Source organism: Eschrichtius robustus, chromosome 3 (genome assembly GCF_028021215.1).
Source record: "Eschrichtius robustus isolate mEscRob2 chromosome 3, mEscRob2.pri, whole genome shotgun sequence".
In the NCBI taxonomy this organism is placed as follows: Eukaryota; Metazoa; Chordata; class Mammalia; order Artiodactyla; family Eschrichtiidae; genus Eschrichtius; species Eschrichtius robustus.
Window position 1 is genome coordinate 68070708 of NC_090826.1, and position 26162 is coordinate 68096869.

Below are 26162 nucleotides of genomic sequence, written 5' to 3' on the forward strand. Positions count from 1 at the left end.
ATAACTAATTTGAATGTCAGTGACCTTCTGTCAACCGTCCTCAATCACAAGTTACATAACTCTCAAACCTCAGTGCCATTTTAGAGTCCCTCCTCATTTTCTATATTCTACCAGTTACCAAATTCTACTGCTTGCTTCTTTTATCCATCACTTCTCAACTCACATTTCTTCTAGATCTCCACCTAAATTGAGGCTTTTATTTCACATCTTGATTATTTAATAAGAATGCCTATTAACAGACGCAGTTGACATCTGGTCCCCATCCCTTCAGCTCACCTTGCAGCTGGTACAGATAGTATCCTGACAGCTTCCCACCTCCACCAACAGGAGCCTGCCCAAACCTAGCTAAGACAATGGGAAGTGCTTGAGAAACATTTCAAGAACAATCTCAATCAGTGAGGACTGGAGTAGGTGGAAAAACTCCCCAGCTACCCTTCAGTTAGTAGGACAATTCTAAGGCAGCTCTACAAAAATCTCCACAGGATTAACCCCCAGTTGCCCATCACTGGCTTTTTTTTCCCTTTCCGGACTCTTTACCCACTCCCTCACTTGTGCTTCCTGGCATCTCACCTGCATCCATGTTATCTCAAGGTCTGCTTACAAGATAGCACTTTGGAGAAACTACAAGGGCCACAAAAGTGACACTATCAAGATCTCGCTTAACCTAAAGCTGCCCAAGTGTTCTCTTGGTCTCAATCATCTCCCAATTACAGCTCATTCTGCATTCACATGGATCACATACCTCTTCTAACCAAACATCTTCAATGAAGCCCTTCGTAATTTGTCTTTTTCATCTCCTATTTCTAACTTAGGTAAATCATAACTTATTATCAGCCAAACTGTTGTACTGATCCTTTCTCAAATATAAGTTGTACCTTTCCAGGAACGGAATAATCTATTGTTTTTAGAAATGTCCTCCAATATTTGCCTGTTGAAAACCTTGCAAAGCTCACTCATCTCAAATATCATCTCTATCAAGATTCAATCACAAGTAATGTCTCCCTCACCTAAATTCCTGACTGTAAGTCATAAGACATTTTACCACAGTTCTGTAAAAAACTACCCTACTTGACCACAAGCCTGACTCTAAATTCTTTAAGGGTAGAAACCATGTGCCATTCTTTTTATTTTCCAAAGGGCTTTCTTTCCCTGATAGACCCATAGATATTGACCTACATAGCCTTCTAAAGTAACTTTTGAAAAGAACATTTATTTTTATATATGCATTCTTAAGTATTAGTACAAAATTCATGCTCCTTTTTATAGACAAACAAACTGAGCTTATCTCAGACTCTTTGGGACTAACCTATTTATCAAAATGCTCCTGAAATCGCATGCAGACTTAAAAAAAAGAAGTTTAGAAACAACACTAAAGGGCTTCCCTGGTGGCGCAGCGGTTGAGAGTCTGCCTGCTAATGCAGGGCACACGGGTTCGAGCCCTGGTCTGGGAAGATCCCACATGCCGCGGAGCAACTAGGCCCGTGGGCCACGGCTGCTGAGCCTGCGCGTCTGGAGCCTGTGCCCCGCAACGGGAGGGGCCGCGATAGTGAAAGGCCCGCGCACTGCGATGAAGAGTGGCCCCCGCTCGCCGCAACTAGAGGAAGCCCTCGCACAGAAACGAAGACCCAACACAGCCAAAAATAAATAAATAAATAAATAATAATTAAAGGTGCTAATAATTTAAAAAAAAAAAAAAAACACTAAAGAAAGCTGTTACTTATTCCTTTATTTTTGGGAAATAACTACATTTCATGTTTCTCACCAAAAATCTTTCACCATTTATGTACTTCATTTCCTTGCAAAGAGTCCAGAGTCTGTCACATGTTATACTTCACAGTGCTCCAATACTTAGCTGAATTCCAATTCATATCAAAGTTTACTTCAGCAAGATTATTTCAGGCTTTAGGGAAATTCTGATCCTTACACAATCTCGAAATGCTTCTGTCACGGGAAAAGACTTTACTTCTTGGCATTTCTAACTCAGAGGACTGGCATGAGGATCAAATAAGATTGTATATGTGAAAGGTCATTGAAAATTCTAACAATAAATAAATGTAAAAATTATCTCAACTCTGAATTTCAAACGATTAAAGTAATCTATTTACTACAATCTAACGTCATTAAATGCACTGTTATTTGTTACAAATAGGTTATAAAGGCGTAAGTTATAAAGAGCTCAAGACAAAAAAGTGAAAGCTGGCTATAAACCAGATCAAAGATAAGAAGCAATCTTAAGTAGACTATTCCCTCTTGCATATGGCAAAAGGTCAAATATTTTATTCCTGCAATACTTTTGTACTGTCCTTTTTTTTTTAATCCTGCCAAAGTAAATTAAATAACATAAAGCCCCCGGTGTACTATAACTTATTACTATTACTTTTCCTTAAAATCAGCAGTCTTTCAATAAGATTCCTACTTTTCCCCATGTTTATAGCATGAATTCACTAACAATATTCGTATTAGGTTCAAATCAAATAGCTTATTATCTGCTTTGGTCAGACCTTTCCAAACGATACAATTGTCTCAACCAGAAATGGAACTAGAACAGCCTCATTATTTTTTGAAACAAGTTTTCCTCAAAAGAAAAATAATCTGATTAAACTAAAAAATTCTACTATTCTATACACCTATTAAGCAAGAAGTCTAGAGATCCTTATCGTAAATTTAGAGCCTATGCTCCTGCCAGCGTTTCCCCTCTGGCCCAATTTTCCCGGCCTTATACTGATTATATGAGAACGTAAACCCTAAAAACACTTGAGTGCAAAACACCCAGAATCATCCAACAGCTCAACTTGCACCCTGTAAATATTCAAATGAAGAGCATTTTGTAGTAGGTAAAATATGTAAGAGTAAAGGTCTGGGAAACCACACACCATGGAAACTGACTCAAACAAAAGCTGCGGATGGACAGACCGCAAGGGGTAACCTCTGAAACAGTCAGGATTAAATATTCGTCTAAGAAAAATTTCAGTGACGATGACGCCTAGGTTTTCCTGCTGACAACACTGAATAACGGGACCCCCGGGGCTGCACAAATGGGTCCGATCACCCCAACTTCGCCGCAAAGCGAAACCAGAACCCAGGAGCCAGCTTACAGCGGGGCTTTCAGTCGCCTGCGCCCACCGTGCTGGGCTGATAAGCCGGCATGCGGAGACCGAGGAAAAGAGCGGAGGCCCGCTTCGGGACTCGTCTCACCCCTCCTTCCTCCCGCTTCCCAGGGGAGCGCCCCCTGGGGACCCTTCCTCAAATCTACGACTGACTCGCATCCTCCGCCGCCCCTACTGGGGAGGCCACCAATCATCCCTGCAGCGCAGAGCACCGGAGGGGCCTAGGCCTTCTATCCACCCGCGCGCCCACCACCACCCCGAACCAAGAAAAAGAGGCCGCTGCAGCAGCCACAGCCCCGGCGCGCGGGAGCGAAAACACAGACCGACCCCTGGCTGCAGGCGAGGCGCACTTCGGCCCCGCGCCCCTCCCAACAGCTACGCGCTCACCTCCACGGCCTTCCCCACGGGCCCCGCCAGCGCGGCCGACGGTGGCCTGCGGCCGCACCTCCCACCAGCTCCTCTTTTCCTCCCCTGGCCTAGGAGGGGGCGGCGTCGCTTCTGGGTGGCCGGAAAACGGACCCGCAGCTCAGCCTACGGGATACCAGCCTCCCGGCCACTTCCCGCAGCAGCTCCAGCTCCTTCCGGTGTCTCCGCGACCGCCGCCGGCGTCTAGGGCGTCGCGGGAGGGCGAGGAGGGCGGGCAGGGGCGGGGCTGCGAGGAAAGCTCGTCCCGCCTCTGGGGCGTGGCCGCCGAGGCCGGGTCCAGGTGTGGAGACCCAAGCTGCTCTCCCTGCTGGGACTTCCAAAGTAGCTAGCGGCACAGGGACCGTACGTGCAGAGCAGTTTTAGATTTGGGGCACTTTTCATTTCTACACGTGTTCTCCCCCTCTTCTGCAGTCACACTACGACCATTAGCAGGTCTGTCTCTATGCATTACAGAATTTGCGTTAAGGCTGTCCGGTTTCCGACCTTGTGCACAGAAAAATTAGACTACTTAATTCAATTCAACCCTTTTTCCTTCCTCTCCTCTTTCCTCTCCCAACGTCTTAGGACATAGACTCTCTGAAAGTCACTGCGTTTCTTTTTCCACATCTACAAAGTAGAAATTCATCTCTCCCATTTTCCCTTAAGCCAAAATCAAGATCAAATCAAATATTTATTGAAACTTTAGTATCTGCTTAGTGACTAGAGCATTTGAAGAGATCTGCCTTGTAATTTATGGATCTGTTAAAATCCGTTCAATTGATTGATATGCAAACAATAAAAACAGTTAAATTAATATTAATTAATTGTTCAAATTGCCAGTTTCAACATGTCTGTTTACCTCTATCTTTTTGGTCTCCCAAATGGGAGCTTGTACTCAAGCGTTATGTAAGATGCTCAATCTCCATCAGAAACAAATAGAGAATATGAGAGCTTTCAATTCTATTTGTATGGTAAAAATAGAAGAAATGAAGTTTTGCCAGCATCCTATATAGGGATTGACACCAAGGCCTCAGTTTGCGCCACAACCTATCCTGGATTCACTGATGGTCAGCATATTTCAAAATATTGCAGTTGACATGCTTCAGGATGTCAGCAATGTGGTTAATTTTTATTTTTAAAAAATCAAATATCTAAATGTTTTTAAATGTTTATACTCCTCTGTAAAGACATAAGAGAACGGTCATGAAAATCATTTGTTCCCTGATGTCTTGTAGCGAAGTACTATCTGACTTAAAGGAGAGTTTTATAGGTTTATTTGAAAAAAGACAAGTGTTTTAAATTTTCTGACCTTTGCTGTGATGACAAGTAGCTGTCAGCGATATGCTAATAACAAAAAAAATTTTTAATATATACATTTATCCTATAGCCCAAAAGTAAAATTTGTGTTTCAAAAATGGGTGAGAACTGCTTTTGGCAAGAAACTGGTACAATGAAGAGAGCATTTTGAAAAAGGAGGTTTGAAACTGTTTCCATTATTTAGTAATATTGCTGCCAAAAATTGTCACCTATAAAAAACTCATCTCTGCGTCAAAAGACACCATTAAGAGATGAAAAATCAAGCCAGCAAATAGAAGATATTTTAAATATGTATTGGGTTGGCCAAAAAGTTCCTTTGGTTTTTAAGTAAAAATAAAAAACACATTTTTCATTTTCACCATAAACTTTATTGAACGACATATTCACCGTTTTATTCCACTACCTTCTGCCATTTTTCAGGCAACTTCGTGATTCCAACTTCCCAAAACTTTTTATCTTTTTGAGCAAAGAACTGTTCCAGGTGTCTTTTACAGTCTTCCAGGGAACTGACATTTTTTCCATTGAGAGAATTTTGTAAAGACCAAAATAAATGGAAATCCGAAGGTGCAATGTCTGGTGAATACGGTGGATGAATCAGAACTTCCCAGCCAAGCTGTAACAGCTTTTGCCTGGTCATCAAAGAAACATGTGGTCTTGCGTTATCCTGATGGAAGATTATGCATTTTCTGTTGACTAATTCCGGATGCTTTTCGTTGAGTGCTGCTTTCAGTTGGTCTAATTGGGAGCAGTACTTGTCGGAATTAATCGTCTGGTTTTCAGGAAGGAGCTCATAATAACCTCCCTTCCAATCCCACCATATACACATCACCTTCTTTGGATGAAGACTGGCCTTTGGTGTGGTTGGTGGTGGTTCATTTCGCTTGCCCCACAATCTCTTCCATTCCACGTTATTGTACAGTGTCCACTTTTCATCGCCCGTTACAATTTGTTTCAAAAATGGAACGTTTTCATTATGTTTAAGTAGAGAATCTCATGCGGAAATACGGTCAAGAAGGGTTTTTTTGCTTAACTTATGTGGAACGCAAACATCAAAGCAATTCACAAAACCAAGCTGGTGCAAATGATTTTCAATGCTTAATTCAGATATTTTGAGTATGTCGGCTCTCTCCCATGTGGTATAACGTTGATTGTTCTCAATTAATGTCTCAATGTGATCGCTGTCAACTTCAACTTGTCTACCCGACCGTGGAGCATTATGCAGCAAGAAATCTCCATCACAAAACTTCGCAAACCACTTCTGACATGTTCGATCAGTCACCTTCTCCATACACTGCACAAATCTTTTTTTGCGTTTCGGTTGCGCTTTTACCTTTCTTGAAATAATAAAGTATAATATGCCAAAAATGTTGCTTTTTTTCCCCTTCCATCTTCAATATTAAAATGGCTACACAAAAATTTACCAGTTTTGATAAGTTTTTTTTTTTTAATGCATGCTGATATGGCAGCTGGCACAATACAATCTAACAAAATTGTTTCGAATGAAGTTAACAACTAAGCACTACTAGAGCCATCTTACGGAGAAAAACCAAACGAACTTTTTGGCCAACACAATGTAACTAATAAAGAGCTCATAGGGCTTCTCTGGTGGCGCAGTGGTTGAGAATCTGCCTGCCAATGCAGGGGACACGGGTTCGAGCCCTGGTCTGGGAAGATCCCACATGCCGTGGAGCAACTGGACCCGTGAGCCACAACTACTGAGCCTGCGCGTCTGGAGCCTGTGCTCCACAACAAGAGAGGCCACCACAGTGAGAGGCCCACACACCGCGATGAAGAGTGGCCCCCACTCGCCGCAACTAGAGAAAGCCCTTGCACAGAAACGAAGACCCAACACAGCCAAAAATAATACATAAATAAATAAATTAATTAATTTTTTAAAAAAGAGCTCATATATATGTGTGTGTGTGTATATATATACATATATATATATATATATATATATATATATATATATATATATATGTTTTTCCATGAATCAATAAGACAACTAAATAGACAAAAGGCAAAAGTCTTTGCTCCAGAAATTCCTGCATGGAAAATGTATCAGGCATGTTATGTTACCGCAGAGTGTGAGCAAATTTAGCTCAACCCCAAAGTCTCCCCACCAACCTGCTTGATAACCAACATCCTCTTTGGCTTACCTGTCCTTCAGGAGTCCTAAGGCAAAGGGAAGACAAATGATGTGACCGTTCAAGGCAGGTGTGGCTCATTGTCTAGATGACAGCAGGCAAGTGCCTCTCATGTTGACACCAGGTCAAATCCTTGCTGTGGATCTGTCGTTATAAACGAAGCAAATGCACTCTGACAATGCAATCTCTCTCCCACTTTTAGCGTTCATGGATTCCCACCCTCCCTGCGAACTCATGGTTTACATTTATCCTTTTATCCCTTTATCTAGAATCCTTAATCCCTTACTTTTCTTCAAATAATACCTCAACAAAAGGCTGTAAGGAAGGATGCTATCATTGGGAAATCTATCATCTCCCCTCTCAGAGAGGAGAGATTATAGATTCCATAGTGTGAACACCCAGCTGAATAACACTAATTCTGGTACAGAACTCTGGAGGTGCCATTCGTGTCCCATATGATGTGAACTGTATGCCCTGGAGCTGTGCATCAGGCCAGGTAGTGAAGGCTCTCCAAATGGGACTGATGGTGGGGATGGGGCAGGACAGGGAATGAATATCAAAGCAAATCTTTCTCCTTTTTTGCAACTAAGGGCAAGTAAAATAGCAAAGCACAAAACATACATTTCAATGCTCATGTAATTGAGACTGAATAAGCCTTCGCAAATGCTGTTCCCTCAGATACACTTTTGTCAGATATACTTTGACCAGATACCAAACTGCTATCCCTCATTTACCTAATTCCTACCTAGATATTCCCTGTTTAAAGTAGCACTCTTGGACTTCCCTGGTGGCCCAGTGGTTAAGAATCCACCTGCCAATGCAGGGGACACGGGTTCGAGTCCTGGTCCGGGAAGACCCCACATGCCACAGAGCAACTAAGCCCATGTGCCACAACTACTGAGCCCGTGTGCCACAACTACTGAAGCCCACGTGCCTAGAGCCATGCTCCACAACAAGAGAAGCCACTGCAATGAAGAGTAGCCCCTGCTCACCGCAACTAGAGAAATCCCATGCATAGCAACAAAGACCCAATGCAGCCAAAAATAAATAAATTTATTTGAAAAATAATAAAGTAGCACTCTTAAACAAACAAATAAATTAATTAAATAACGTAGCACTCTTCACCCCATTATTTCTCATTTCAGTATCCTGTTTGTTTCTTTCAGAGAATTTATTATGAATTTGAATTATTTTAAGATTTTTGTGTGCACCTAATTTTTTGCCTATCTTCTCTGAACTGTAAGTATTTCTGTCTTGTTCACAATTTTCTCAGAGAGCACCATTGCAGGACTCAAATATTTGCTGTCTCTCAACTGGGGACAGTGGATATTAGCCCCCTGGTAGATATTTGGCAATATCCTTGAAGAGGACTGGAGGAAAAAAGAGTCACATTCCTTTGCATTAACGTGACAGGAGGGTCCAAAACATTGTTAGTGCCACTGTTGAGAAACCCTGATTTAAACTGAGGCTTTATGTTTTTGGTTATAAGTGACAGAAACCTAATTAAACTGTGGTTCCTAATTTGATGAACAAACTGAATTTGGTAGGGGGTAAGCAGAAACCAATTTTATTCTCTCTCATTACTGTCCCTGAATATCTCTGAGGGTCGCTCTCTATTCCTCAGACAAAATCTTAGGCAAAGCCTTTAGCTTTTTTCCCTGGTATTATGATCTCTTTATCATTCATTTCTTAAATTTTCCATCTTACAGTTCTAAGAGCAGAGTTCCTAGTTTAAAAAATCCCAAATAATGGGCATATTGTCTTCACCTGGGTTAAGTGCATGCCTAGGGGCATTCAACCAGAGGGTCAGAGGCATAAAAGAACAGAGCAGCTCCAAAGACAATTATGTGGATGAATGGAATGAAAGTTTCCAAGAGAGAAAAATAGGGGGTCAAGTCAACCCAATATCACACACACACACACACATACACATAAATGATATTGGTTTAAAGGCTGAGAAAGAAGATTTCTGATGGGCCAGAGGAGGAAGGATTTTTTTAGGCAGAGAGAACAGCATAGGTGAAAGCACATCAGCAAGAGGCCATGTGCTAATTTGGGAACTTGTAAGGGGTCGATATTACCAGAGCAGAGCCTGAGGTCAGGGAGTAACGGAACAGACTAGACACAGAAGGCAGATCATGAGTGATCATGTCTGCTAAGTAGACTTTTCCCTCTAAAGATCCATGAAGAACTTTGAGAAAGGTAGCAACATGATGAGATGTATATATTAGATTACTTGGATAGTAATGATTAGCATAGTTTGGAGACTATTGCGGAATCCAGACAAAGGAAGGTAAGGGCCTAGCAGTGGAGATGGCTGTGAGAACTACTTAGGAGATAAAAATCAATTGACTTTGAACCGACTACATGGGAGATAGAACTTAGGAAGTTTCCTCTATGGATCCTCTTTATTTCTATTTTGAGAGTTCACTAACAATTTTTTCTGACTCTAGTCTCAGTCTACTCTAGTACAGTGCCATACTTCTTTTTTTTTTAAATGGTAATTATTTATTTATTTATGGCTGTGCTGAGTCCTCGCCTCCGTGCAAGGGCCCTCCCCAGTCGCGGCAAGCGGGAGCCACTCCTCACCGCGGTACGCGGGCCCCCCACCACCGCGGCCCCCCCTGCCGCGGAGCACAGGCTCCAGACGCGCAGGCCCAGCAATTGTGGCCCACAGGCCCAGTCGCTCTGCGGCACGTGGGATCCTCCCAGACCAGGGCCCGAACCGGCGCCCCCTGCATTGGCAGGCAGACTCCCAACCACCGCACCACCAGGGAAGCCCCAGTGCCATACTTCTGAACACAACTCTTCCTAAAACACAAATCCAATCATGTAGCTCTTTAATGACTTCTTGTTGCCCCAGAGAATTTTTTCTCGCCAAGGGTCTAGGGTGAAAGGAGAATATTTCCTAGGGTTTAATATCTAAGGATCTTGCACTGGTCTGAACCAGAGAATACCTTTCCAAATTGTGTGCCCTAGGCACCTGCTCCCCTAATCCTAGTCCCCTTTGGCTTTAGCATTAGCCAGATTTACTCCTCCTATCTCATTTTTTGTTATACCCAACGAAACACACTGCCCTCAAACTATTCTAATCTACATCCCATTCTCCTAAAAGGCAAAACACTTGCTTGTGCCTCTCCTATTTAGTGCTGCTTTCCCTAACCTTATCCCTTAGAATGACCTTTTGTCCTTTGCCCTTTATCTTAAAAGCAAACTCTACTCATCTCTCAAGAGTCACCTCCTAGGGGAAGCTTTCTTCAACTTTCCCAGGTCACGTGGGTCCTTCCTTGTATTCTATGTCATGCTCTCTAGTGATATTATACTGCTGATTATAAATTATACAGTGTAATGTCATTATTATATATTGTAATAATTTTTTCACTTTTCAGTCTCCTGAACCAAACTATGCGCAGGGATTTTTCTTACTCACCCTAGTATTTCCAGCATTGAGCACACTACAGGGCACAATGTAAGAAATGGACAAATCAATAAATTTGCTGCTTAAGAAGATGAATAAATGTGAAAATATTAAAGAAATATGATATAGTGTCTAACTTGAAAAGACAGTAGTTTTCTTTTTCTTTTTCTTTTTTTTTTGCTCCGTTGGGTCTTCATTGCAGCACTCGGGCTTTCTCTAGTTGCAGCGAGCGAGGGCTACTCTTTGTTATGGTGTGCAGGCTTCTCACTGCGGTGGCTTCTCACTGCAGTGGCTTCTCTTGTGGAGCACGGGCTCTAGGCACACGGGCTTCAGTAATTGTGGCTCACAGGCTCTAGAGCGCAGGCTCAGTAGTTGTGGCTCACAGGGTTAGTTGCTCCGCGGCATGTGGGATCTTCCTAGACCAGGGCTCGAACCCGTGTCCCCTGCATTGGCAGGTGGATTCTTAACCACTGCGCCACCAGGGAAGTCCCAGTAATTTTCTTATACTTTTAAAAATGTTTATCATTTAAATGTATAGACAGCAGATACAGTTCTTTTCATTACTTTTAGAAATAGCACACGGTTTTCTAGACCTTTGTAACGTTATGAATTCTAAATGTACAAAATAAGAATTCTTGTTTCCTTGAGGTTTAATTTTAGTATGATTGCTCTTTATTTTTTTAAATATTTATTTATTTATTTAGCTGCTCCGGGTCTTAGTTGAGGCACGCGGGATATTCCCTGCTGCATGTGGGATCATCACTGTGGCATGTGGTATCTAGCTCCTGCCTTGGGAGCCCGGAGTCTTAGCCACTGGACCACCAGGGAAGTCCCTATTGCTCTTTTTTTTTTTTTAATTTTTAATTTAATTTAATTTATTTGTTTATACAGTGGGTTCTTAGTTATCTATTTAGTACGTATTAGTGTACATATGTCAATCCCAGTCTCCCAGTTCATCCCACCACCGCGACCCCCCACCACTTTCCCCCCTTGGTGTCTGTACGTTTATTCTCTACATCTGTGTCTCTGTTTCTGCCTTGCAAACCAGTTCATCTGTACCATTTTTCTAGCTTCCACATATATGCGTTAATATATGATATTTGTTTTTCTCTTTCTGACTTACTTCACTCTGTATGACAGTCTCTAGATCCACTCACATCTCTACAAATGACCCAATTTCGTTCCTTTTTATGGCTGAGTAATATTCCATTGTATATATGTACCACTTCTTCTTTATCCATTTCTCTGTCAATGGGCATTTAGGTTGCTTCCATGACCTGGCTATTGTAAATAGTGCTGCAATGAACATTGGGGTGCATGTGTCTTTTTGAATTATGGTTTTCTCTGGGTATATGCCCAGTAGCGGGATTGCTGGGTCATATGGTAATTCTATTTTTAGTTTTTTAAGGAACCTCCATACTATTCTCCATAGTGGCTGTATCAATTTACATTCCCACCAACAGGGCAGGAGGGTTCCCTTTTCTCAACACCCTCTCCAGCATTTGTTGTTTGTAGATTTTCTGATGATGCCCATTCTGACTGGTGTGACGTGATACCTCATTGTAGTTTTGATTTGCATTTCTCTAATAATTAGTGATGTTGAGCATCTTTTCATGTGCTTCTTGGCCATCTGTATGTCTTCTTTGGAGAAATGTCTATTTAGGTCTCCTGCCCATTTCTAGATTGGGTTGTTTGTTTTTTTACTATTGAGCTGCATGAGCTGTTTATATATTTTGGAGATTAATCCTTTGTCCTTTGATTCATTCACAAATATTTTCTCCCATTCTGAGGGTTGTCTTTTCATCCTGTTTGTAGTTTCCTTTACTTTTCAAAACCTTTTAAGTTTCATTAGGTCCCATTTGTTTATTTTTGTTTATATTTCCATTACTCTAGGAGGTGGATCAAAACAGATCTTGCTGTGATTTATGTCAAAGAGTGTTCTTCCTATGTTTTCCTCTAAGAGATTTATAGTGTCCAGTCTTACATTTAGGTCTCTAATCCATTTTGAATTTATTTTTGTGTATGGTGTTAGGGAGTGTTCTAATTTCATTCTTTTACATGTAGCTGTCCAGTTTTCCCAGCACCACTTATTGAAGAGACTGTCTTTTCTCCATTGTATATCCTTGCCTCCTTTGTCATAGATTAGTTAACCATAGGTGTGTGGGTTTATCTCTGGGCTTTGTATCCCGTTCCATTGATCTACATTTCTGTTTTTGTGCCAGTACCATATTGTCTTGATTACTGTAGCTTTGTAGTATAGTCTGAAGTCAGGGAGTCTGATTCCTCCAGCTCCATTTTTTTGCCTCAAGACTGCTTTAGCCCTTCAGGGTCTTTTGTGTCTCCATACAAATTATAAGATTTTTTGTTCTACTTCTGTAAAAAATGCCACTGGTAATTTGAAAGGGATTGCATTGAATCTGCAGATTGCTTTGGGTAGTATAGTCATTTTCACAATATTGATTCTTCCAATCCAAGAACATGGTATATCTCTCCATCTGTTTGTGTCATCTTTGATTTCTTTCATCAGTGTCTTATAGTTTTCTGAGTGCAGCTTTTTTACCTCCTTAGGTAGGTTTAGTCCTAGATATTTTATACTTTTTGTTGCAATGTGAATGGGATTGTGTCCTTAATTTCTGTTTCTCATCTTTCATTGTTAGCGTAGAGGAATGCAAGAGATTTCTCTGAATTAAATAATTGTCTATTCTGCAACTTTACCAAATTAATTGATTAGCTCTAGTAGCTTTCTGGTGGCATCTTTAGGATTCTCTATGTATGGTGTCATGCCATCTGCAAACAGTGACAGTTTTACTTCTTCTTTTCCAGTTTGTTTTCCTCTTATTTCTTTTTCTTCTCGGATTGCCGTGGCTAGGACTTCCAAAACAATGTTGAATAATAGTAGCGAGACAGGACATCCTTGTCTTGTTCCTGATCTTAGAGGAAATGCTTTCAGTTTTTCACCATTGAAAATGATATTTGCTGTGGGTTTATTATATATGGACTTTATTATGTTGAGGTAGGTTCCCTCTATGCCCACTTTCTGGAGAATTTTTTATCATAAATGGGTGTTAAATTTTGTTAAAAGCTTTTTCTGCATCTATTGAGATGATCATATGGTTTTTATTCTTTAATTTGTTACTATGGTGTATCACATTGATTAATTTGTGTATATTGAAGAATCCTTGCATCCCTGAGATAAATCCCACTTGATCATGGTGTATGATCCTTTTAATGTGTTGTTGGATTCTGTTTGCTAGTGTTTTGTTGAGGATTTTTGCATCTATATTCATCAGTGGTATTGGTCTGTAATTTTCTTTTTTTGTAGTATCTTTGTCTGGTTTTGGTATCAGGGTGATGGTGGCCTCATAGAATGAGTTTGGATGTGCTCCTTCCTCTGCAATTTTTTGGAAGAGTTTGAGAAGGATGGGCGTTAGCTCTTCTCTAAATGTTTGGTAGAATTCACCTGTGAAGCCGTCTGGTCCTGGACTTTTGTCTGTTGCAAGATTTTTAATCACAGTTTCATCTTCATTACTTGTGATTGGTTTGTTCATATTTTCTATTTCTTCCTGGTTCAATCTTGGAAGGTTATAGCTTTCTAAGAATTTGTCCATTTCTTCTAGGCTGTCCATTTTATTGGCACATAGTTGCTTGTAGTAGTCTCTTAGGATGCTTTGTATTTCTGCGGTGTCCATTGTAACTTCTCTTTTTTCATTTCTAATTTTATTGATTTGAGTCCTCTCCCTCTTTTTCTTGATGAGCCTGGCTAAAGGTTTATCAGTTTTGTTTATCTTCTCAAAGAACCAGCTTTTAGTTTTATTGATCTTTGCTACTGTTTTCTTTGTTTCTATTTCATTTATTTCTGATCTGATCTTTATGATTTCTTTCCTTCTACTAACTTTGGGTTTTGCTTGTTCTTCTTTCTCTAGTTCCTTTAGGTATAAGGTTAGATTGTTTATTTGAGATTTTTCTTGTCCCTTGAGGTAGGCTTGTATTGCTATAAACTTCCCTCTTAGAACTGCTTTTACTGCATCCCAGAGGTTTTGGATCATCCTGTTTTCGTTGTCATTTGTCTCTAGGTATTTTTGGAGTTCCTCTTCGATTTCTTTAGTGATCTCTTGGTTATTTAGTTACATATTGTTTAGCCTCCATGTGTTTGTGTTTTTTACATTTTTTCCCCCTGTAATTGATTTCTAATCTCATAGCGTTGTGGTTGGAAAAGATGCTTGGTATTATTACTATTTTCTTAAATTTACCAAGGCTTGATTTGTGACCCAAGATATGATCTATCCTGGAGAATGTTCCCTGTGCAATTGCAAAGAAAGTGTAATCTGCTGTTTTTGGATGGAATGTCCGATAAATATCAATTAAATCTATCTGGTCTATTGTGTCATTTAAAGCTTGTGTTTCCTTATTAATTTTCTGTCTGGATGATCTATCCATTGGTGTAAGTGAGGTGCTAAAGTTCCCCACTATTACTATGTTACTGTCAATTTCCTCTGTTATAACTGTTAACAGTTCCGTTATACATTGAGGTGCTCCTATGTTGGGCGCATATATATTTATAATTGCTATATCTTCTCCTTAGATTGGTCCCTTGATCATTATGTAGTGTCCTTCCTTGTAACATTCTTGTAACATTCTTTATTTTAAAGTCTATTTTATCTGATATGACTATTGCTACTCCAGCTTTCTTTTGACTTCCATTTGCATGGAATATCTTTTTCCATCCCCTCACTTTCAGTCTGTATGTGTCCCTAGGTCTGAAGTGGGTCTCTTGTAGACAGCATATATATAGGTCTTGTTTTTGTATCCATTTAGCGAGCCTGTGTCTTTTGGTTGGAGCATTTAATCCATTCACGTTTAAGGTAATTATCGATATGTATGTTTCTATTACCATTTTCTTAATGTAATGGGTCTGTTTTTGTAGGTCCTTTTCTGCTCTTGTGTTTCCCACTTAGAGAAGTTCCTTTAGCATTTGTTGTAGAGCTGATTTGGTGGTGCTGAATTCTCTTAGCTTTTGCTTGTTGTAAAACTTTTGATTTCAACATCGAATCTGAATGAGATCCTTGTCGGGTAGAGTAATCTTGGTTGTAGGTTCTTCCCTTTCATCACTTTAAATATATCATGCCACTCCCTTCTGGCTTGTAGAGTTTCTGCTGAGAAATCAACTGTTAACCTTATGGGAGTTCCCTTGTATGTTATTTGTCATTTTTCCCTTGTTGCTTTCAATAATTTGTCTTTAATTTTTGTCAATTTGATTACTGTATGTCTTGGCGTGTTTCTCCTTGGGTCTATCCTGCCTGGGGCTCTCTGCGCTTCCTGGACTTGGGTGGTTATTTCCTTTCCCATGTTAGGAAAGTTTTTGACTATAATCTCTTCAAATATTTTCTTTGATAGGTTCCTTTCCTTCTCTTCTCTCCTTCAGGGACCCCTATAATTCGAATGTTGGTGTGTTTAATGTTGTCCCAGAGGTGTCTTAGGCTGTCTTCATTTCTTTTCATTCTTTTTTTTTTATTCTGTTCCATGGCAGTGAGTTTCACCATTCTGTCTTCCAGATCACTTATCCATTCTTCTGCCTCAGTTATTCTGCTATTGATTCTTTTTAGTGTATTTTTCATTTCAGTTATTGTATTGTTTATCTCTCTTTGTTTGTTCTTTAATTCTTCTAGGTGTTTGTTCCTTAATTCTTCTTGGTCTTTGTTAAACATTTGTTGCATCTTCTCGATCTTTGCCTCCATTCTTTTTCTGAGGTCCTGGATCTTCTTCACTATCATTATTCTGAATTCCTTTTCTGGAAGGTTGCCTATCTCTACTTCATTTAGTTGTTTTTTGGGGGTTTATCTTGTTCCTTCATGTGGTACAAAGTCCTCTGCCTTTTCCTTTTGTCTGTCTTTCTGTGAATGTGGTTTTCCTTCCACAGGCTGCAGAATTATAGTTCTTCTGCTTCTGCTGTCTGTCCTCTGGTGGATGAGGCTATCTAAGAGGCTTGTGCACGCTTCCTGATGGTAGGGACTGGTGGTGGGTCGAGCTGGCTGTTGCTCTGGTGGGCAGAGCTCAGTAAAACTTTAATCCTCTTGTCTGCTGATGGGTGGGGCTGGGTTTCCTCCCTGTTGGGTGTTTGGCCTGAGGCGACTCAGCACTGGAGCCTACAGGCCTTTTTGTGGGGCTAATGGCAGACTCTGGGGGGGCTCAAAGCAAGGAGTACTTCCCAGAACTTCTGCTTCCAGTGTCCTTGTCCCCACAGTGAGCCACTGCCACCCTGTCTATGCAGGAGACCCTCCAACACTAGCAGGTAGGTCTGGTTCAGTCTCCTGTGGGCTCACTGCTCCTTCCCCTGGGTCCTGATGCACACACTACTTTGTGTGTGCCCTCTGAGAGTGGAGTCTCTGTTTTCCCCAGACCTGTCAAAGTCCTGCATCAAATCCCACTAGCCTTCAAAATCTGATTCTCTAGGAATTCCTCCTCCTGTTGCCAGACCCCCAGGTTGGAAAGGCTGATGTGGGGCTCAGAACCTTCACTCCACTGGGTGGACTTCTGTGGTATAAGTGTTCTCCAGTTTGTGAATCACCCACCCAGCAGTTGTGGGATTTTGATTTTATTTTGGATGTGGTGTATCTTTTTTGGTGAGTTCCAGTGTCTTCCTGTTGATGACTGTTCAGCAGTTAGTTGTGATTTTGGTGCTCTCGCAAGAGGGAGTGAGCGCACGTCCTTCTACTCCGTCATCTTCATTTGTTTTCCCTATTGCTCTTTACTTTAAAGTAACTTTAGAATAAACTGACTTACCTAAACTCTTAATAGAAAAACATCTGTGTTGTTTACACTTTATTTTACATTTTTATCTAAATACCTCCCAATGGAACGCATGCCTCTTATTGGAGCAGCTTAGCATTTTGATAACTACTGAGGCAATGCAGGGAGAGCATGCACTACATCAGTCTCTGGCCTCAGCTCTCTAGGTTTTATCATTTTCATAATCTCTTTAAGCCTCAATTTTTTTTTTTTTAAACATTAGCCTTTTTTTTTTTTTTGAACTTTGGGTTTATTTATTTCTTTATGGCTGTGCTGAGTCCCCGCCTCTGTGCGAGGGCCCTCTCCAGTCACGGCAAGTGGGGGCCACCCTCCATCACGGTGCACAGGCCTCTCACCATTGCGGCCTCTCCCGTTGCGGAGCACAGGCTCCAGACGCGCAGGCTCAGCGACCATGGCTCACGGGCCCAGTTGCTCCACGGCATGCGGGATCCTCCCAGACCAGGGCTCGAACCCGTGTCCCCTGCATCGGCAGGCAGACCCTCAACCACTGCGCCACCAGGGAAGCCCAGCCTCAATTTTTTGACCTAAGAAATGGCAATAATAATTTTGGGGGGTAACAGCTTTATTGAGATACAATTCACATGCTATATAATTCACGCATTTAAAGTACACAATTGAATAATTTTTAGTATATTCACAGATTTGCACAACTAGTACCACAATCTAAGTTTAGAACATCTCACTACCCCATACCCTTTAGAAGTCCCATACCCTTTAAGGAGTCCTCTCCATTTCCTCTCAGCCCTTCCTGCCCTGGGTGGTCACTAACCTACTTTCTCAATAGATTTTCCTATTCTGGAGGTTCATGTAAACAGAATAATACAAGAACATAATCTTTTATGACTGGTTTCTTAACATGTTTTCAAGGTTTACCCATGTTGTAGCATGTATCAGTATTTCATTCCTTTTTATGGCCAAATAATATTCCATTATATGAATATACTACATTTTATTCATCCATTCATTAGTTGATAGACATTTGGGTTGCTTTCGTTTTTTAGCTATTATGCATAATGCTACTATGCACATTCATGTACAGATTTTTACTTCAGTGTATGTTCTCATTTCTCTTGGGTATTGTCTAAGCGTAGAATTGCTGGGCCATGTGGTACTCTATGTTTAACATTCTGAGGAACTGAATCTGCAATATTTGGATGTGCATGGAATAGATGTTCTAAATTAGCATCTAGAACAATACTCTGAGTTCTAGATGCCTTGGTTGGCTTAGTTCTGACTTGTAGAGGAGTCTTGTCAAACACTCTTGGGTGGGTGATAAGAACAAAGCTACAAGGGCCAGTATATGCCCTATGGCATTGTGTAGATTTAAAAGGAGGCCTTGAGTTATTGCTGGGGACTCTGCCAGGTTTTAGCAGTTAATGGAAACGGTAATTGGGTATATGAATTACCTAAAAGAATTTATTTACTTAGGCAATGTCATTGGTTTTAATTGTCAAAGTGCTAGACTTTGGTCAGGTTTAATGTTGTCACTTGATAAGCACTGTTTCCACCAATAATTAATGAAGTACATTGGTCATATATTGTCTCGGAGTGAGCAGTAATCCTAAATGTCTGAAATAAAATATCAGATACACCCAATCAGTGTAGTTAAATACGACTTCGGTGCTTTCTGCCTGTGTCCCACTCCTAAGAGCTGGCTCTTTTCTTATAGGTCCCTTTTATGTGTTCTTCAATGACTTCCCCTCCCCCTGCCTTGCTGGGCACTTTTCACTGTTTCATTTCCTAATACTTTGAAAAAATCTGTAGCTAACCATTTATCAATAGATGGTCCACTTAGTTGCTGATTTCAAGATACAACCTTTTAAGATAACTGAAGCCTGCTACATTCTATGGTGTTCACATGGTCCACAGGAAAACTTTTCTTGCAAGATTGCTAGTATAGGGCATTTCTGCTACAGCCCTATCTCTCTGCTCAGTCATCAAAGGCCTCTTTGGGTTGTCTGCTGCCTTTAGATTTTTCAGGTGACATAAACTACAGGGCACAGAGATCAAATTGTCTGAATTTCTTAAAATTCTTTCACTTGGCTCAAGGTGGTGATAGGATGGAATAAGCAAGTACCCTTCTCTCTCCACTCTTGGGGAAGGAGAAGGAAAAATGCACAGCACTCTAGAAAATTGTCTCCTGGGTATTTCCATTCTCCAGTCTTTTTTGATCAATTCTGCCACATCATTCCCTGGAGGTACATGAGGGCTAAGAGTAGCTAAATGGGCTGCCCTTTCTCCCAGCATGCCCTGTGTGGGTGAGTTAGCATTCTGTTTTAGAATGCTAAGGGCACTTGGCATCTATTTTGCTCAGCTTTGGAGCTTCTGTCAAAAGACATGGAAAAGTCCCACTTAGTATGCCATATACCTTAGAAATATGTGCCAGGGAATGTTCTAATTTCTTAACCATTTTTTGATGTCATGGTTGGATTCCATTGACATTCAGGTAAATCCTATGGACCCCTTTCTCAAAGTAATGTTTCTATGCGTATAAAACAAAATATGTAGGATTACCAAGGAAACCAATTATATGGAAATAAGAGTTTTATCCTTGGATCCCACAGAGGTACAAGTTAAAAACTTATATAAGAATCTTAGGTGGAGAGGGATAAATGGGAGATTGGGATTGACATACACACCACTATATAAAATAGATAACTATGGGACTTCACTGGTGGCACAGTGGTTAAGAATCCACCTGCCAGTGCAGGGGACATGGGTTCAAGCCCTGGTTCAGGAAGAGCCCACATGCCATAGGGCAACTAAGCCTGTGTGCCACAACTACTGAGCCTGCGTTCTAGAGCCCGTGAGCCACAACTACTGAGCCTGTGTGCCACAACTACTGAAGCCTGCGTGCCTAGAGCCCATGCTCCGCAACAAGAGAAACCACCGCAATGAGAAGCCCGCGCACCACAACAAAGAGTAGCCCCCGCTCGCCGCAACTAGAGAAAGCCCACGCACAGCAAGGAAGACCCAACTCAGCCATAAATAAATAAATTTATTTTTTAAAAAGAGGATATATATATATATATATATATATATATATATATATATATATAACTGACTCATTTGCTGTACAGCAGAAAGTAACACAACATTGTAAATCAACTATAAGCCAATAAAAAATTTTTTTAATCCTAAAAAAATACCTATATAAGATTCTTAGTGCTTTACAAGTATTATTACATTTCTCTTCTCAACATCCCAATGAGGAAACTGAGGCATAATGAGGGTTAGTACCTTGCCTAAGACCATGCACTTAGTAAGTGGCAGAGAAAGAATTCAAACTGTGGCAGTCTGACTCCACAGTATTGTTCAATACTATGCAGACAGGATACCCAAATTCACTAATGGTTGATGTAGCAAGTACCTCAGTATTTGAACAATAGCAAAAACTAATATTATTTCATGAATTCCACTTCCTGGTTTGGTGAGCACTACATGATGACTTTGGTTATCTGGGGGAGGATCAGACCTTTAGAATTAATCCAAGTGCCATTTTTTTTTTCCTGGGCCAGGATAGCAAAAGATATCAAAGGTATCAATGTTCAAATATAAGACTGTGTCCATCTGTTGCTAACATCCATGTGGACCACCCTGTCCTGTGGTTTAAGCTACTATTTGTTCAGTTTTCTTTTGCTTCTAGCTAACAGCATCCTACCTGATATATCCAATAATGACTAATATTGAATATTCTGGTAACCCAGGAGAAGGGAGGCTTGGAGCAAATTACACTGATTAGGCAAAATAAATAAAATCTGGTAGTTCTTATTCTCCTGTTAAAGAGTAAAATCCATACCCAGTGTGTAATAATATCTTTCTCATAATGGTTATTGTGGAATTAAAGGAGATAGTGTTCATAGGAAAGTTGTTTAAGTGGTAGTCATCATTATTACTGTTCTTCCCATTAGGCTGAATGTTTGGAAGTTGTGGGAAATAGGGAGGAGGCGCAGACAGGAGATGGAGGAATAAATAAACACAGCCTTACAAATTCCAGTTTCTTCAAGTGTCAAGAGCACTGTTCACAAGTGCACAATACTTTCACACACAACTCAGTCTGTGCATTTTTAGTTATTATTCATCCGGTAACGTCAGACACTGGCATTACCATTCTCCTTATTTTCCATTTCACTAAATGGGAATTTCGAACACTACCAGAAAAGACTGTTCATTCTTGATTCTGAGATAGGAATAGTAACATGTGCTCTCATGTTTTAGCAATCCTTACAAAATTAGTTTGGCTTTTTTCACCACAAATATGCTCAGAAATTGGAATTTTAAAATCTGCAGTTCTGACGGAATGTTTTGGCTCAGGACTGCACATAGAAACAGCATGTTGTTTTCTGTTGTTCTCCCTCCCACCCCATTAGTTCACTGCGTATTAGACAGAACCTCGGAGCTGTGAATACGTTGCCTAACCCCTCAGAGTTGACCATATTCACATATTATTTGGTAGCCTAATTCAGTAGGAAACGTGGAGAAAAGCTAAAGAGGAATTGAAATCAATAACTTCATCATTAATACAGGATTGGAATGCCTCAACATTAATTTGTTTGGGGGCTGAGCGTCTGTAGTAGTTCTTAATCTGGGACCTGTGGATTGGTTTTGGGCATCTAACCTCATATATATATATATATATACATATGTATATATATATATGTATATATATACACACACACACACACACACATACACACACTTTTAATAGTATGTGAGTGTATTTTTTTAACACTGTATTTAAATGACATATGGGGAAAAGGCCCCATAGTTTTCACCACATTCATAGTATGGTCCTAGAGCCCTCAAATGGTTACGAACTAGGATGCTAGTTCTTGACAGCACTGTAAGAGGATGCAATTCTTCCATTCTATATTTTACATCTATCTGGCAGGGCGAGAGCCTCTACCCTAAACAAAAATGGCGGGAGCTGCTTCACACGTAGCCCCTCACGCAGAAAGGCTAGGAGGCCCCCGCGACTTTCTCTCCACCTTCCCACTCCTGACCCCGGAAGGACTCCGCCCCTGGGGGTCAGCCTGCGGCTCGCTGCGGCGGGGAAGTAGGCGTGGGCATGCTACACTTACCCTGGAGCGCCAGGTACGCTGGTGGAGCTGGCGGGCGGAGGGTCGGGTGGGGTCGCAGCGGCCACGGGGTAGAGGCTGCTGGGCGGGCAAGAGCGCCAGCCTGCGACCTCTGGACTCCGAGTGCGGGTGGAAGAACAGAAAGCCGGAGGGAGGCCCGCCCGGGACCGCTGAATCAGGGTGGGCTGGTGACCGCTTGGAGCCGGAGCGAGGGTCGGTCGGGGCGGCTGAGCCGAGAGGGAGCCCCTTTCCTGGTCCTCTTGGTAAAGAAAAAGGAAGCCCGCAGAGGAGAGCGCGGTGGGGGTGAGGGAGGCCTGAGGGAGGGGCAGCTAGTGTGGTACAAGTTCCTGCAAGAATGTCAGTGGTTTGAGCGGGGAGTGGTTTTTGGATGAGGAAGATTACGCTTTCCTTGAAGGTGCTTTCCGAGAATAATTTAGCATCGGGAGGTTTGTGGCGTTAGAGCCCTTCTGTAAATAAAGTTGTTCAACTTTTATTTTCTGGAGGGAGGACTCCAAAAGGTCTTGCTCGTGCACAGACCTTTATTATTATTTTATCATTATTGCAAGTAAGCATTTTTGCTGTATTTCAAGTATCTTCTCAGAGTTCGGTGGTATAGATTATCAAAATTTTGTGGATATTTCAGACTTTCATTCTTGCTTGGATTATAAAGTCCAATTTTAGGGTGTTTAAGAAACAAATTCTATTTATGACACTTATTTTTAACGCTCTCGTGGTTAGAATGGAGAGAAGCGAGTAATATTACAGAGTAAAATATTTTTGGTGATGTTTTAGACCCCCCTCTCGAAATTCGAATAATCATGAAGCTGCCTTCATGTTTTTTAAAATTAATATTTATGAAAGCAACTGAAATGACCAGTTTTTAAAAGCTATTCAATTATTAATTAAGTTTGGAATCACTTCCTCAGTGATTTTAAATGAAAGGGAATGAGGTGGTTAGAATGCAAAAATAGACATTTGTCAGAATTCTTTTAAGAAAACCCCTGCAGCAAATTGAAGTGATTGCTTTATTTTCTTTCTCCTCTGCTTAAAAATCTGGAACTCTGTTATGGAGAAAATCACTTTGGGTGAATTACTCTCAGTATCTTTTTTTTTTAATTTTTAATTCAATAGCACAGATAGCTTTAATGATCCAGAATCTATTTCGTTACTAAAAATGTTTCTCTAAAAGAAGTTGTCAGGTTTTTGGGGGTTTTTTTTGGGGGGGGGGTGGGATAAATGTGCTTCCCCTCCTTTTTTTGTGTAACATTTCAAAAAAGTAGTACATGTAGGCACTTAAACAATCAAATATTACAGAAGCACTTATAATGAAAAACAGTGGTTCTCTGCCCAGCCTCCCTACATCCCTAGTCTCATTCCTCAGAAGACTATTTTTCACTTGTTTAACTGTTTCTTCATGATTTCCTTTGTATTTCTGAATAATATGTCTCTATCACAGTTTGTTGGTTAGAATAAATGTACTTCAATTAGAACTAATTACACTGAGCTGAAATATTCTAATTAGAATATGAGTGAGGGAGAATTAAGTTTATACTCCTTGAGTGTCCCTAATAGGGAAAAGGTAAACGGTCAGTAGCAGTAACCCACCTTAAGAAGTATTACTGTGCTTGATGTGAAAGGAAACTACTACTTAATCAGTAGTTTTGATAGTTGTCCGAAAAAAAAAAAAAGGGGGGGCTTATTAACAGAAGGGATTAGTCTACTAGGGTTTAGAAAAAGAGAGCAGAGATATATGCAGAAATAAAGGACTTAAAGTATAGCAAATAAGTTTTTACAGAGGGATTGTTGGTAGTTTGTTTTCTCTTTGGTGGTTTGTACAGCACTCTGCAAGGGAAAGAAGTATTGAATTCGGTAGGCCTAAACATTCTGGCTAGTGGGGAAGCCTACTCTTGTACACCAGAAACAGTTCTCAGGCTCTTTCCCAGCCTGTATGAAATATTCCTCAGGGCCCATTAATTTTGTGCTCACCACACAGCCTTTTATACTTAATTCAACTCCCTACAATGTCTTATTTCAGAAAGGGTATGTTTTGACAGCATATAAAGGTATTCTTTCACTAGATAGTGTATTTCCTTATTATAAATGAGCAAATTTGTAAACTAATTTATATCAATACTCTGTGAATTTGTTCAGTGGGTATCCAGCTGGGTACACTGTTAAAATTGAGTTTCTGGCTCTACAAAGCATAGACCCAGACCCTGAACCATCATGTTTCTGTCAGCGTTCTGCTACCTTTAAGGGCCTCTCTCAGTGATGACTGTCTTCTCTGTGGACAACTGATGTTTCCTTCTTTGGTTTCAATAGAAATAGGCATTCAAACAATATTAAAATTTCATAACATGTATGTCATTTCTTTTAAGAGCTTTAAAATGGGATGGTAGGATCAACTATATTCCAACATAAAATAAAAATTTTTCTAAAACGGGACAGTAGGAGAATAAATGCATGAGTTCTGAAGTTCAGTGAGCCCTGAGGTTCATTTTTAGCCCCTAAAGTCAAGATTCCAATCAGATTTCTTTCAGTACTTGCCCCCCCCCAATGCTGTTATTGGAAGGAAATAAGTGGGAAGAAAAATATTTTAAATTACTGTTTAACAGCTGAAACATTTATTTAACCAGAAAAGAGAGAATCTAGAACCTGCAGTTTTCTAAGGAAAATTTACTACTTGAACTCAAAATTGAAATCTAACTCATTTTCTTTTTGGTTACTTTGGTGATTAATAAACTTTTAGCTCAAGTAAATTTGGCTCAGAATGTTATTTTCTTCAGGTTAGTGTGCAAAAAAAAAAAAAGCTGTCTAAGTGCAAAAAATAAAGCTGTTTAAAAAGAGTTAAATTTTCAATTTGTATCTTTCGTTTGTAGAATAATCAGAAATCTTTGTGGCTAATATATTTTTTGTTTCATTTACTGAAGATTAGAAGAGGAGTCATGTCAGAAGAAACAGTAAGTGAATCACAGTTTTCCCTGAGGACAGCAGCACTAAGAGTGTTTGATCTTCCTCTGTCTTGGTACTATTCTCTCTGCCAGGTAAAAAAAAAAAAAAAAAAAAAAAAAAAACGAAGTTGAATAATAAGTCTTTTGCTCAGAGCGTATTGTGTTTACAGTATTTAAATTTCATTTGGGGTTTTAAATGCTTCAATGTGTTTATTAAGGTAGTTTAAAACTTACTTGGCTTTTATTTATTTCATGTTCTTTTGTTGTTATCATATTCATAACTCTTAAAAGGAGATTGTATTACTAAAAAAATCTTCCTACCTTAAGTGAATTTACAGTCTATTACAGTTATTTTCAGAGAATTATGTTATTCAGATAGGCTTGTTCTCACTATTACAGTCCTTTAATTTTAACTTTATTGTGGTAAAATATATGTAACATAAAATTTACCATTTTAACCATTTTTAAATGTGCAGTTCAGTAGCATTAGGTACATTGACACTATTGTGCAACCAATCTTGAGAACTCTTCATCTTGCAAAACTGGAACTCTGGAGCCACTAGACAGCAATTCTTTATTCCCCCTCCCACCAGCTACTGGCAACCACCATTCTCTATTCTGTCTGTATGGATTTGATTTGACTACTCTAGGTACCTCATAAGTGGAGTTACATAGTATTTGCCTTTTTGTGACTGGCTTATTTCACTTAGCAAAATGTTTTCAAGGTTCATCCATGTTGTAGCATGTGTCAGAATTCCCTCTTTTTCCCCAAGTTGGATAGCATTTGATTTTATGAATATACCACATTTTGTTTATTCATTCATTCATTGCTGGAACTTGGGTTGCTTCTACCTTTTGGCTTTTGTGAATAATGCTGCTGTGAACATGACTGTACAAGTAACTATTCAGGTTCCTGCTTTCAGTTATTTTGG

At 40.3% G+C, this 26162-nt stretch overlaps 2 protein-coding genes across 10 annotated transcripts in view; one reads left to right on the forward strand and one right to left on the reverse strand.

The window, feature by feature from the left end:
* The window catches only part of USP33 (ubiquitin specific peptidase 33), an 88971-nt gene extending 66378 nt beyond the window's left edge, over positions 1–22593 (reverse strand). For 4 of the 6 annotated variants that reach the window (XM_068540136.1, XM_068540138.1, XM_068540135.1 and 1 more), the window contains exons 1-2: positions 22283–22593; positions 6989–7120 (exon numbers count right to left, since the gene is read on the reverse strand). In XM_068540136.1, the coding sequence (XP_068396237.1) occupies positions 6989–7057 (69 nt within the window). In that variant the 5' untranslated portion in view covers positions 7058–7120; positions 22283–22593. Of the gene's footprint in view, positions 1–3494; positions 3574–6988; positions 7121–17536; positions 17556–22282 lie in introns of those variants that run through there. The other 2 variants (XM_068540134.1, XM_068540137.1) reach the window with 2 other exon arrangements.
* The window catches only part of MIGA1 (mitoguardin 1), a 93796-nt gene continuing 89865 nt past the window's right edge, over positions 22232–26162 (forward strand). For 2 of the 4 annotated variants that reach the window (XM_068540157.1, XM_068540159.1), the window contains exons 1-2: positions 22232–22295; positions 25210–25323. In XM_068540157.1, coding sequence (XP_068396258.1) covers positions 25225–25323 — 99 coding nt within the window. In that variant the 5' untranslated portion in view covers positions 22232–22295; positions 25210–25224. Of the gene's footprint in view, positions 22296–22446; positions 22543–25209; positions 25324–26162 lie in introns of those variants that run through there. The other 2 variants (XM_068540158.1, XM_068540161.1) reach the window with 2 other exon arrangements.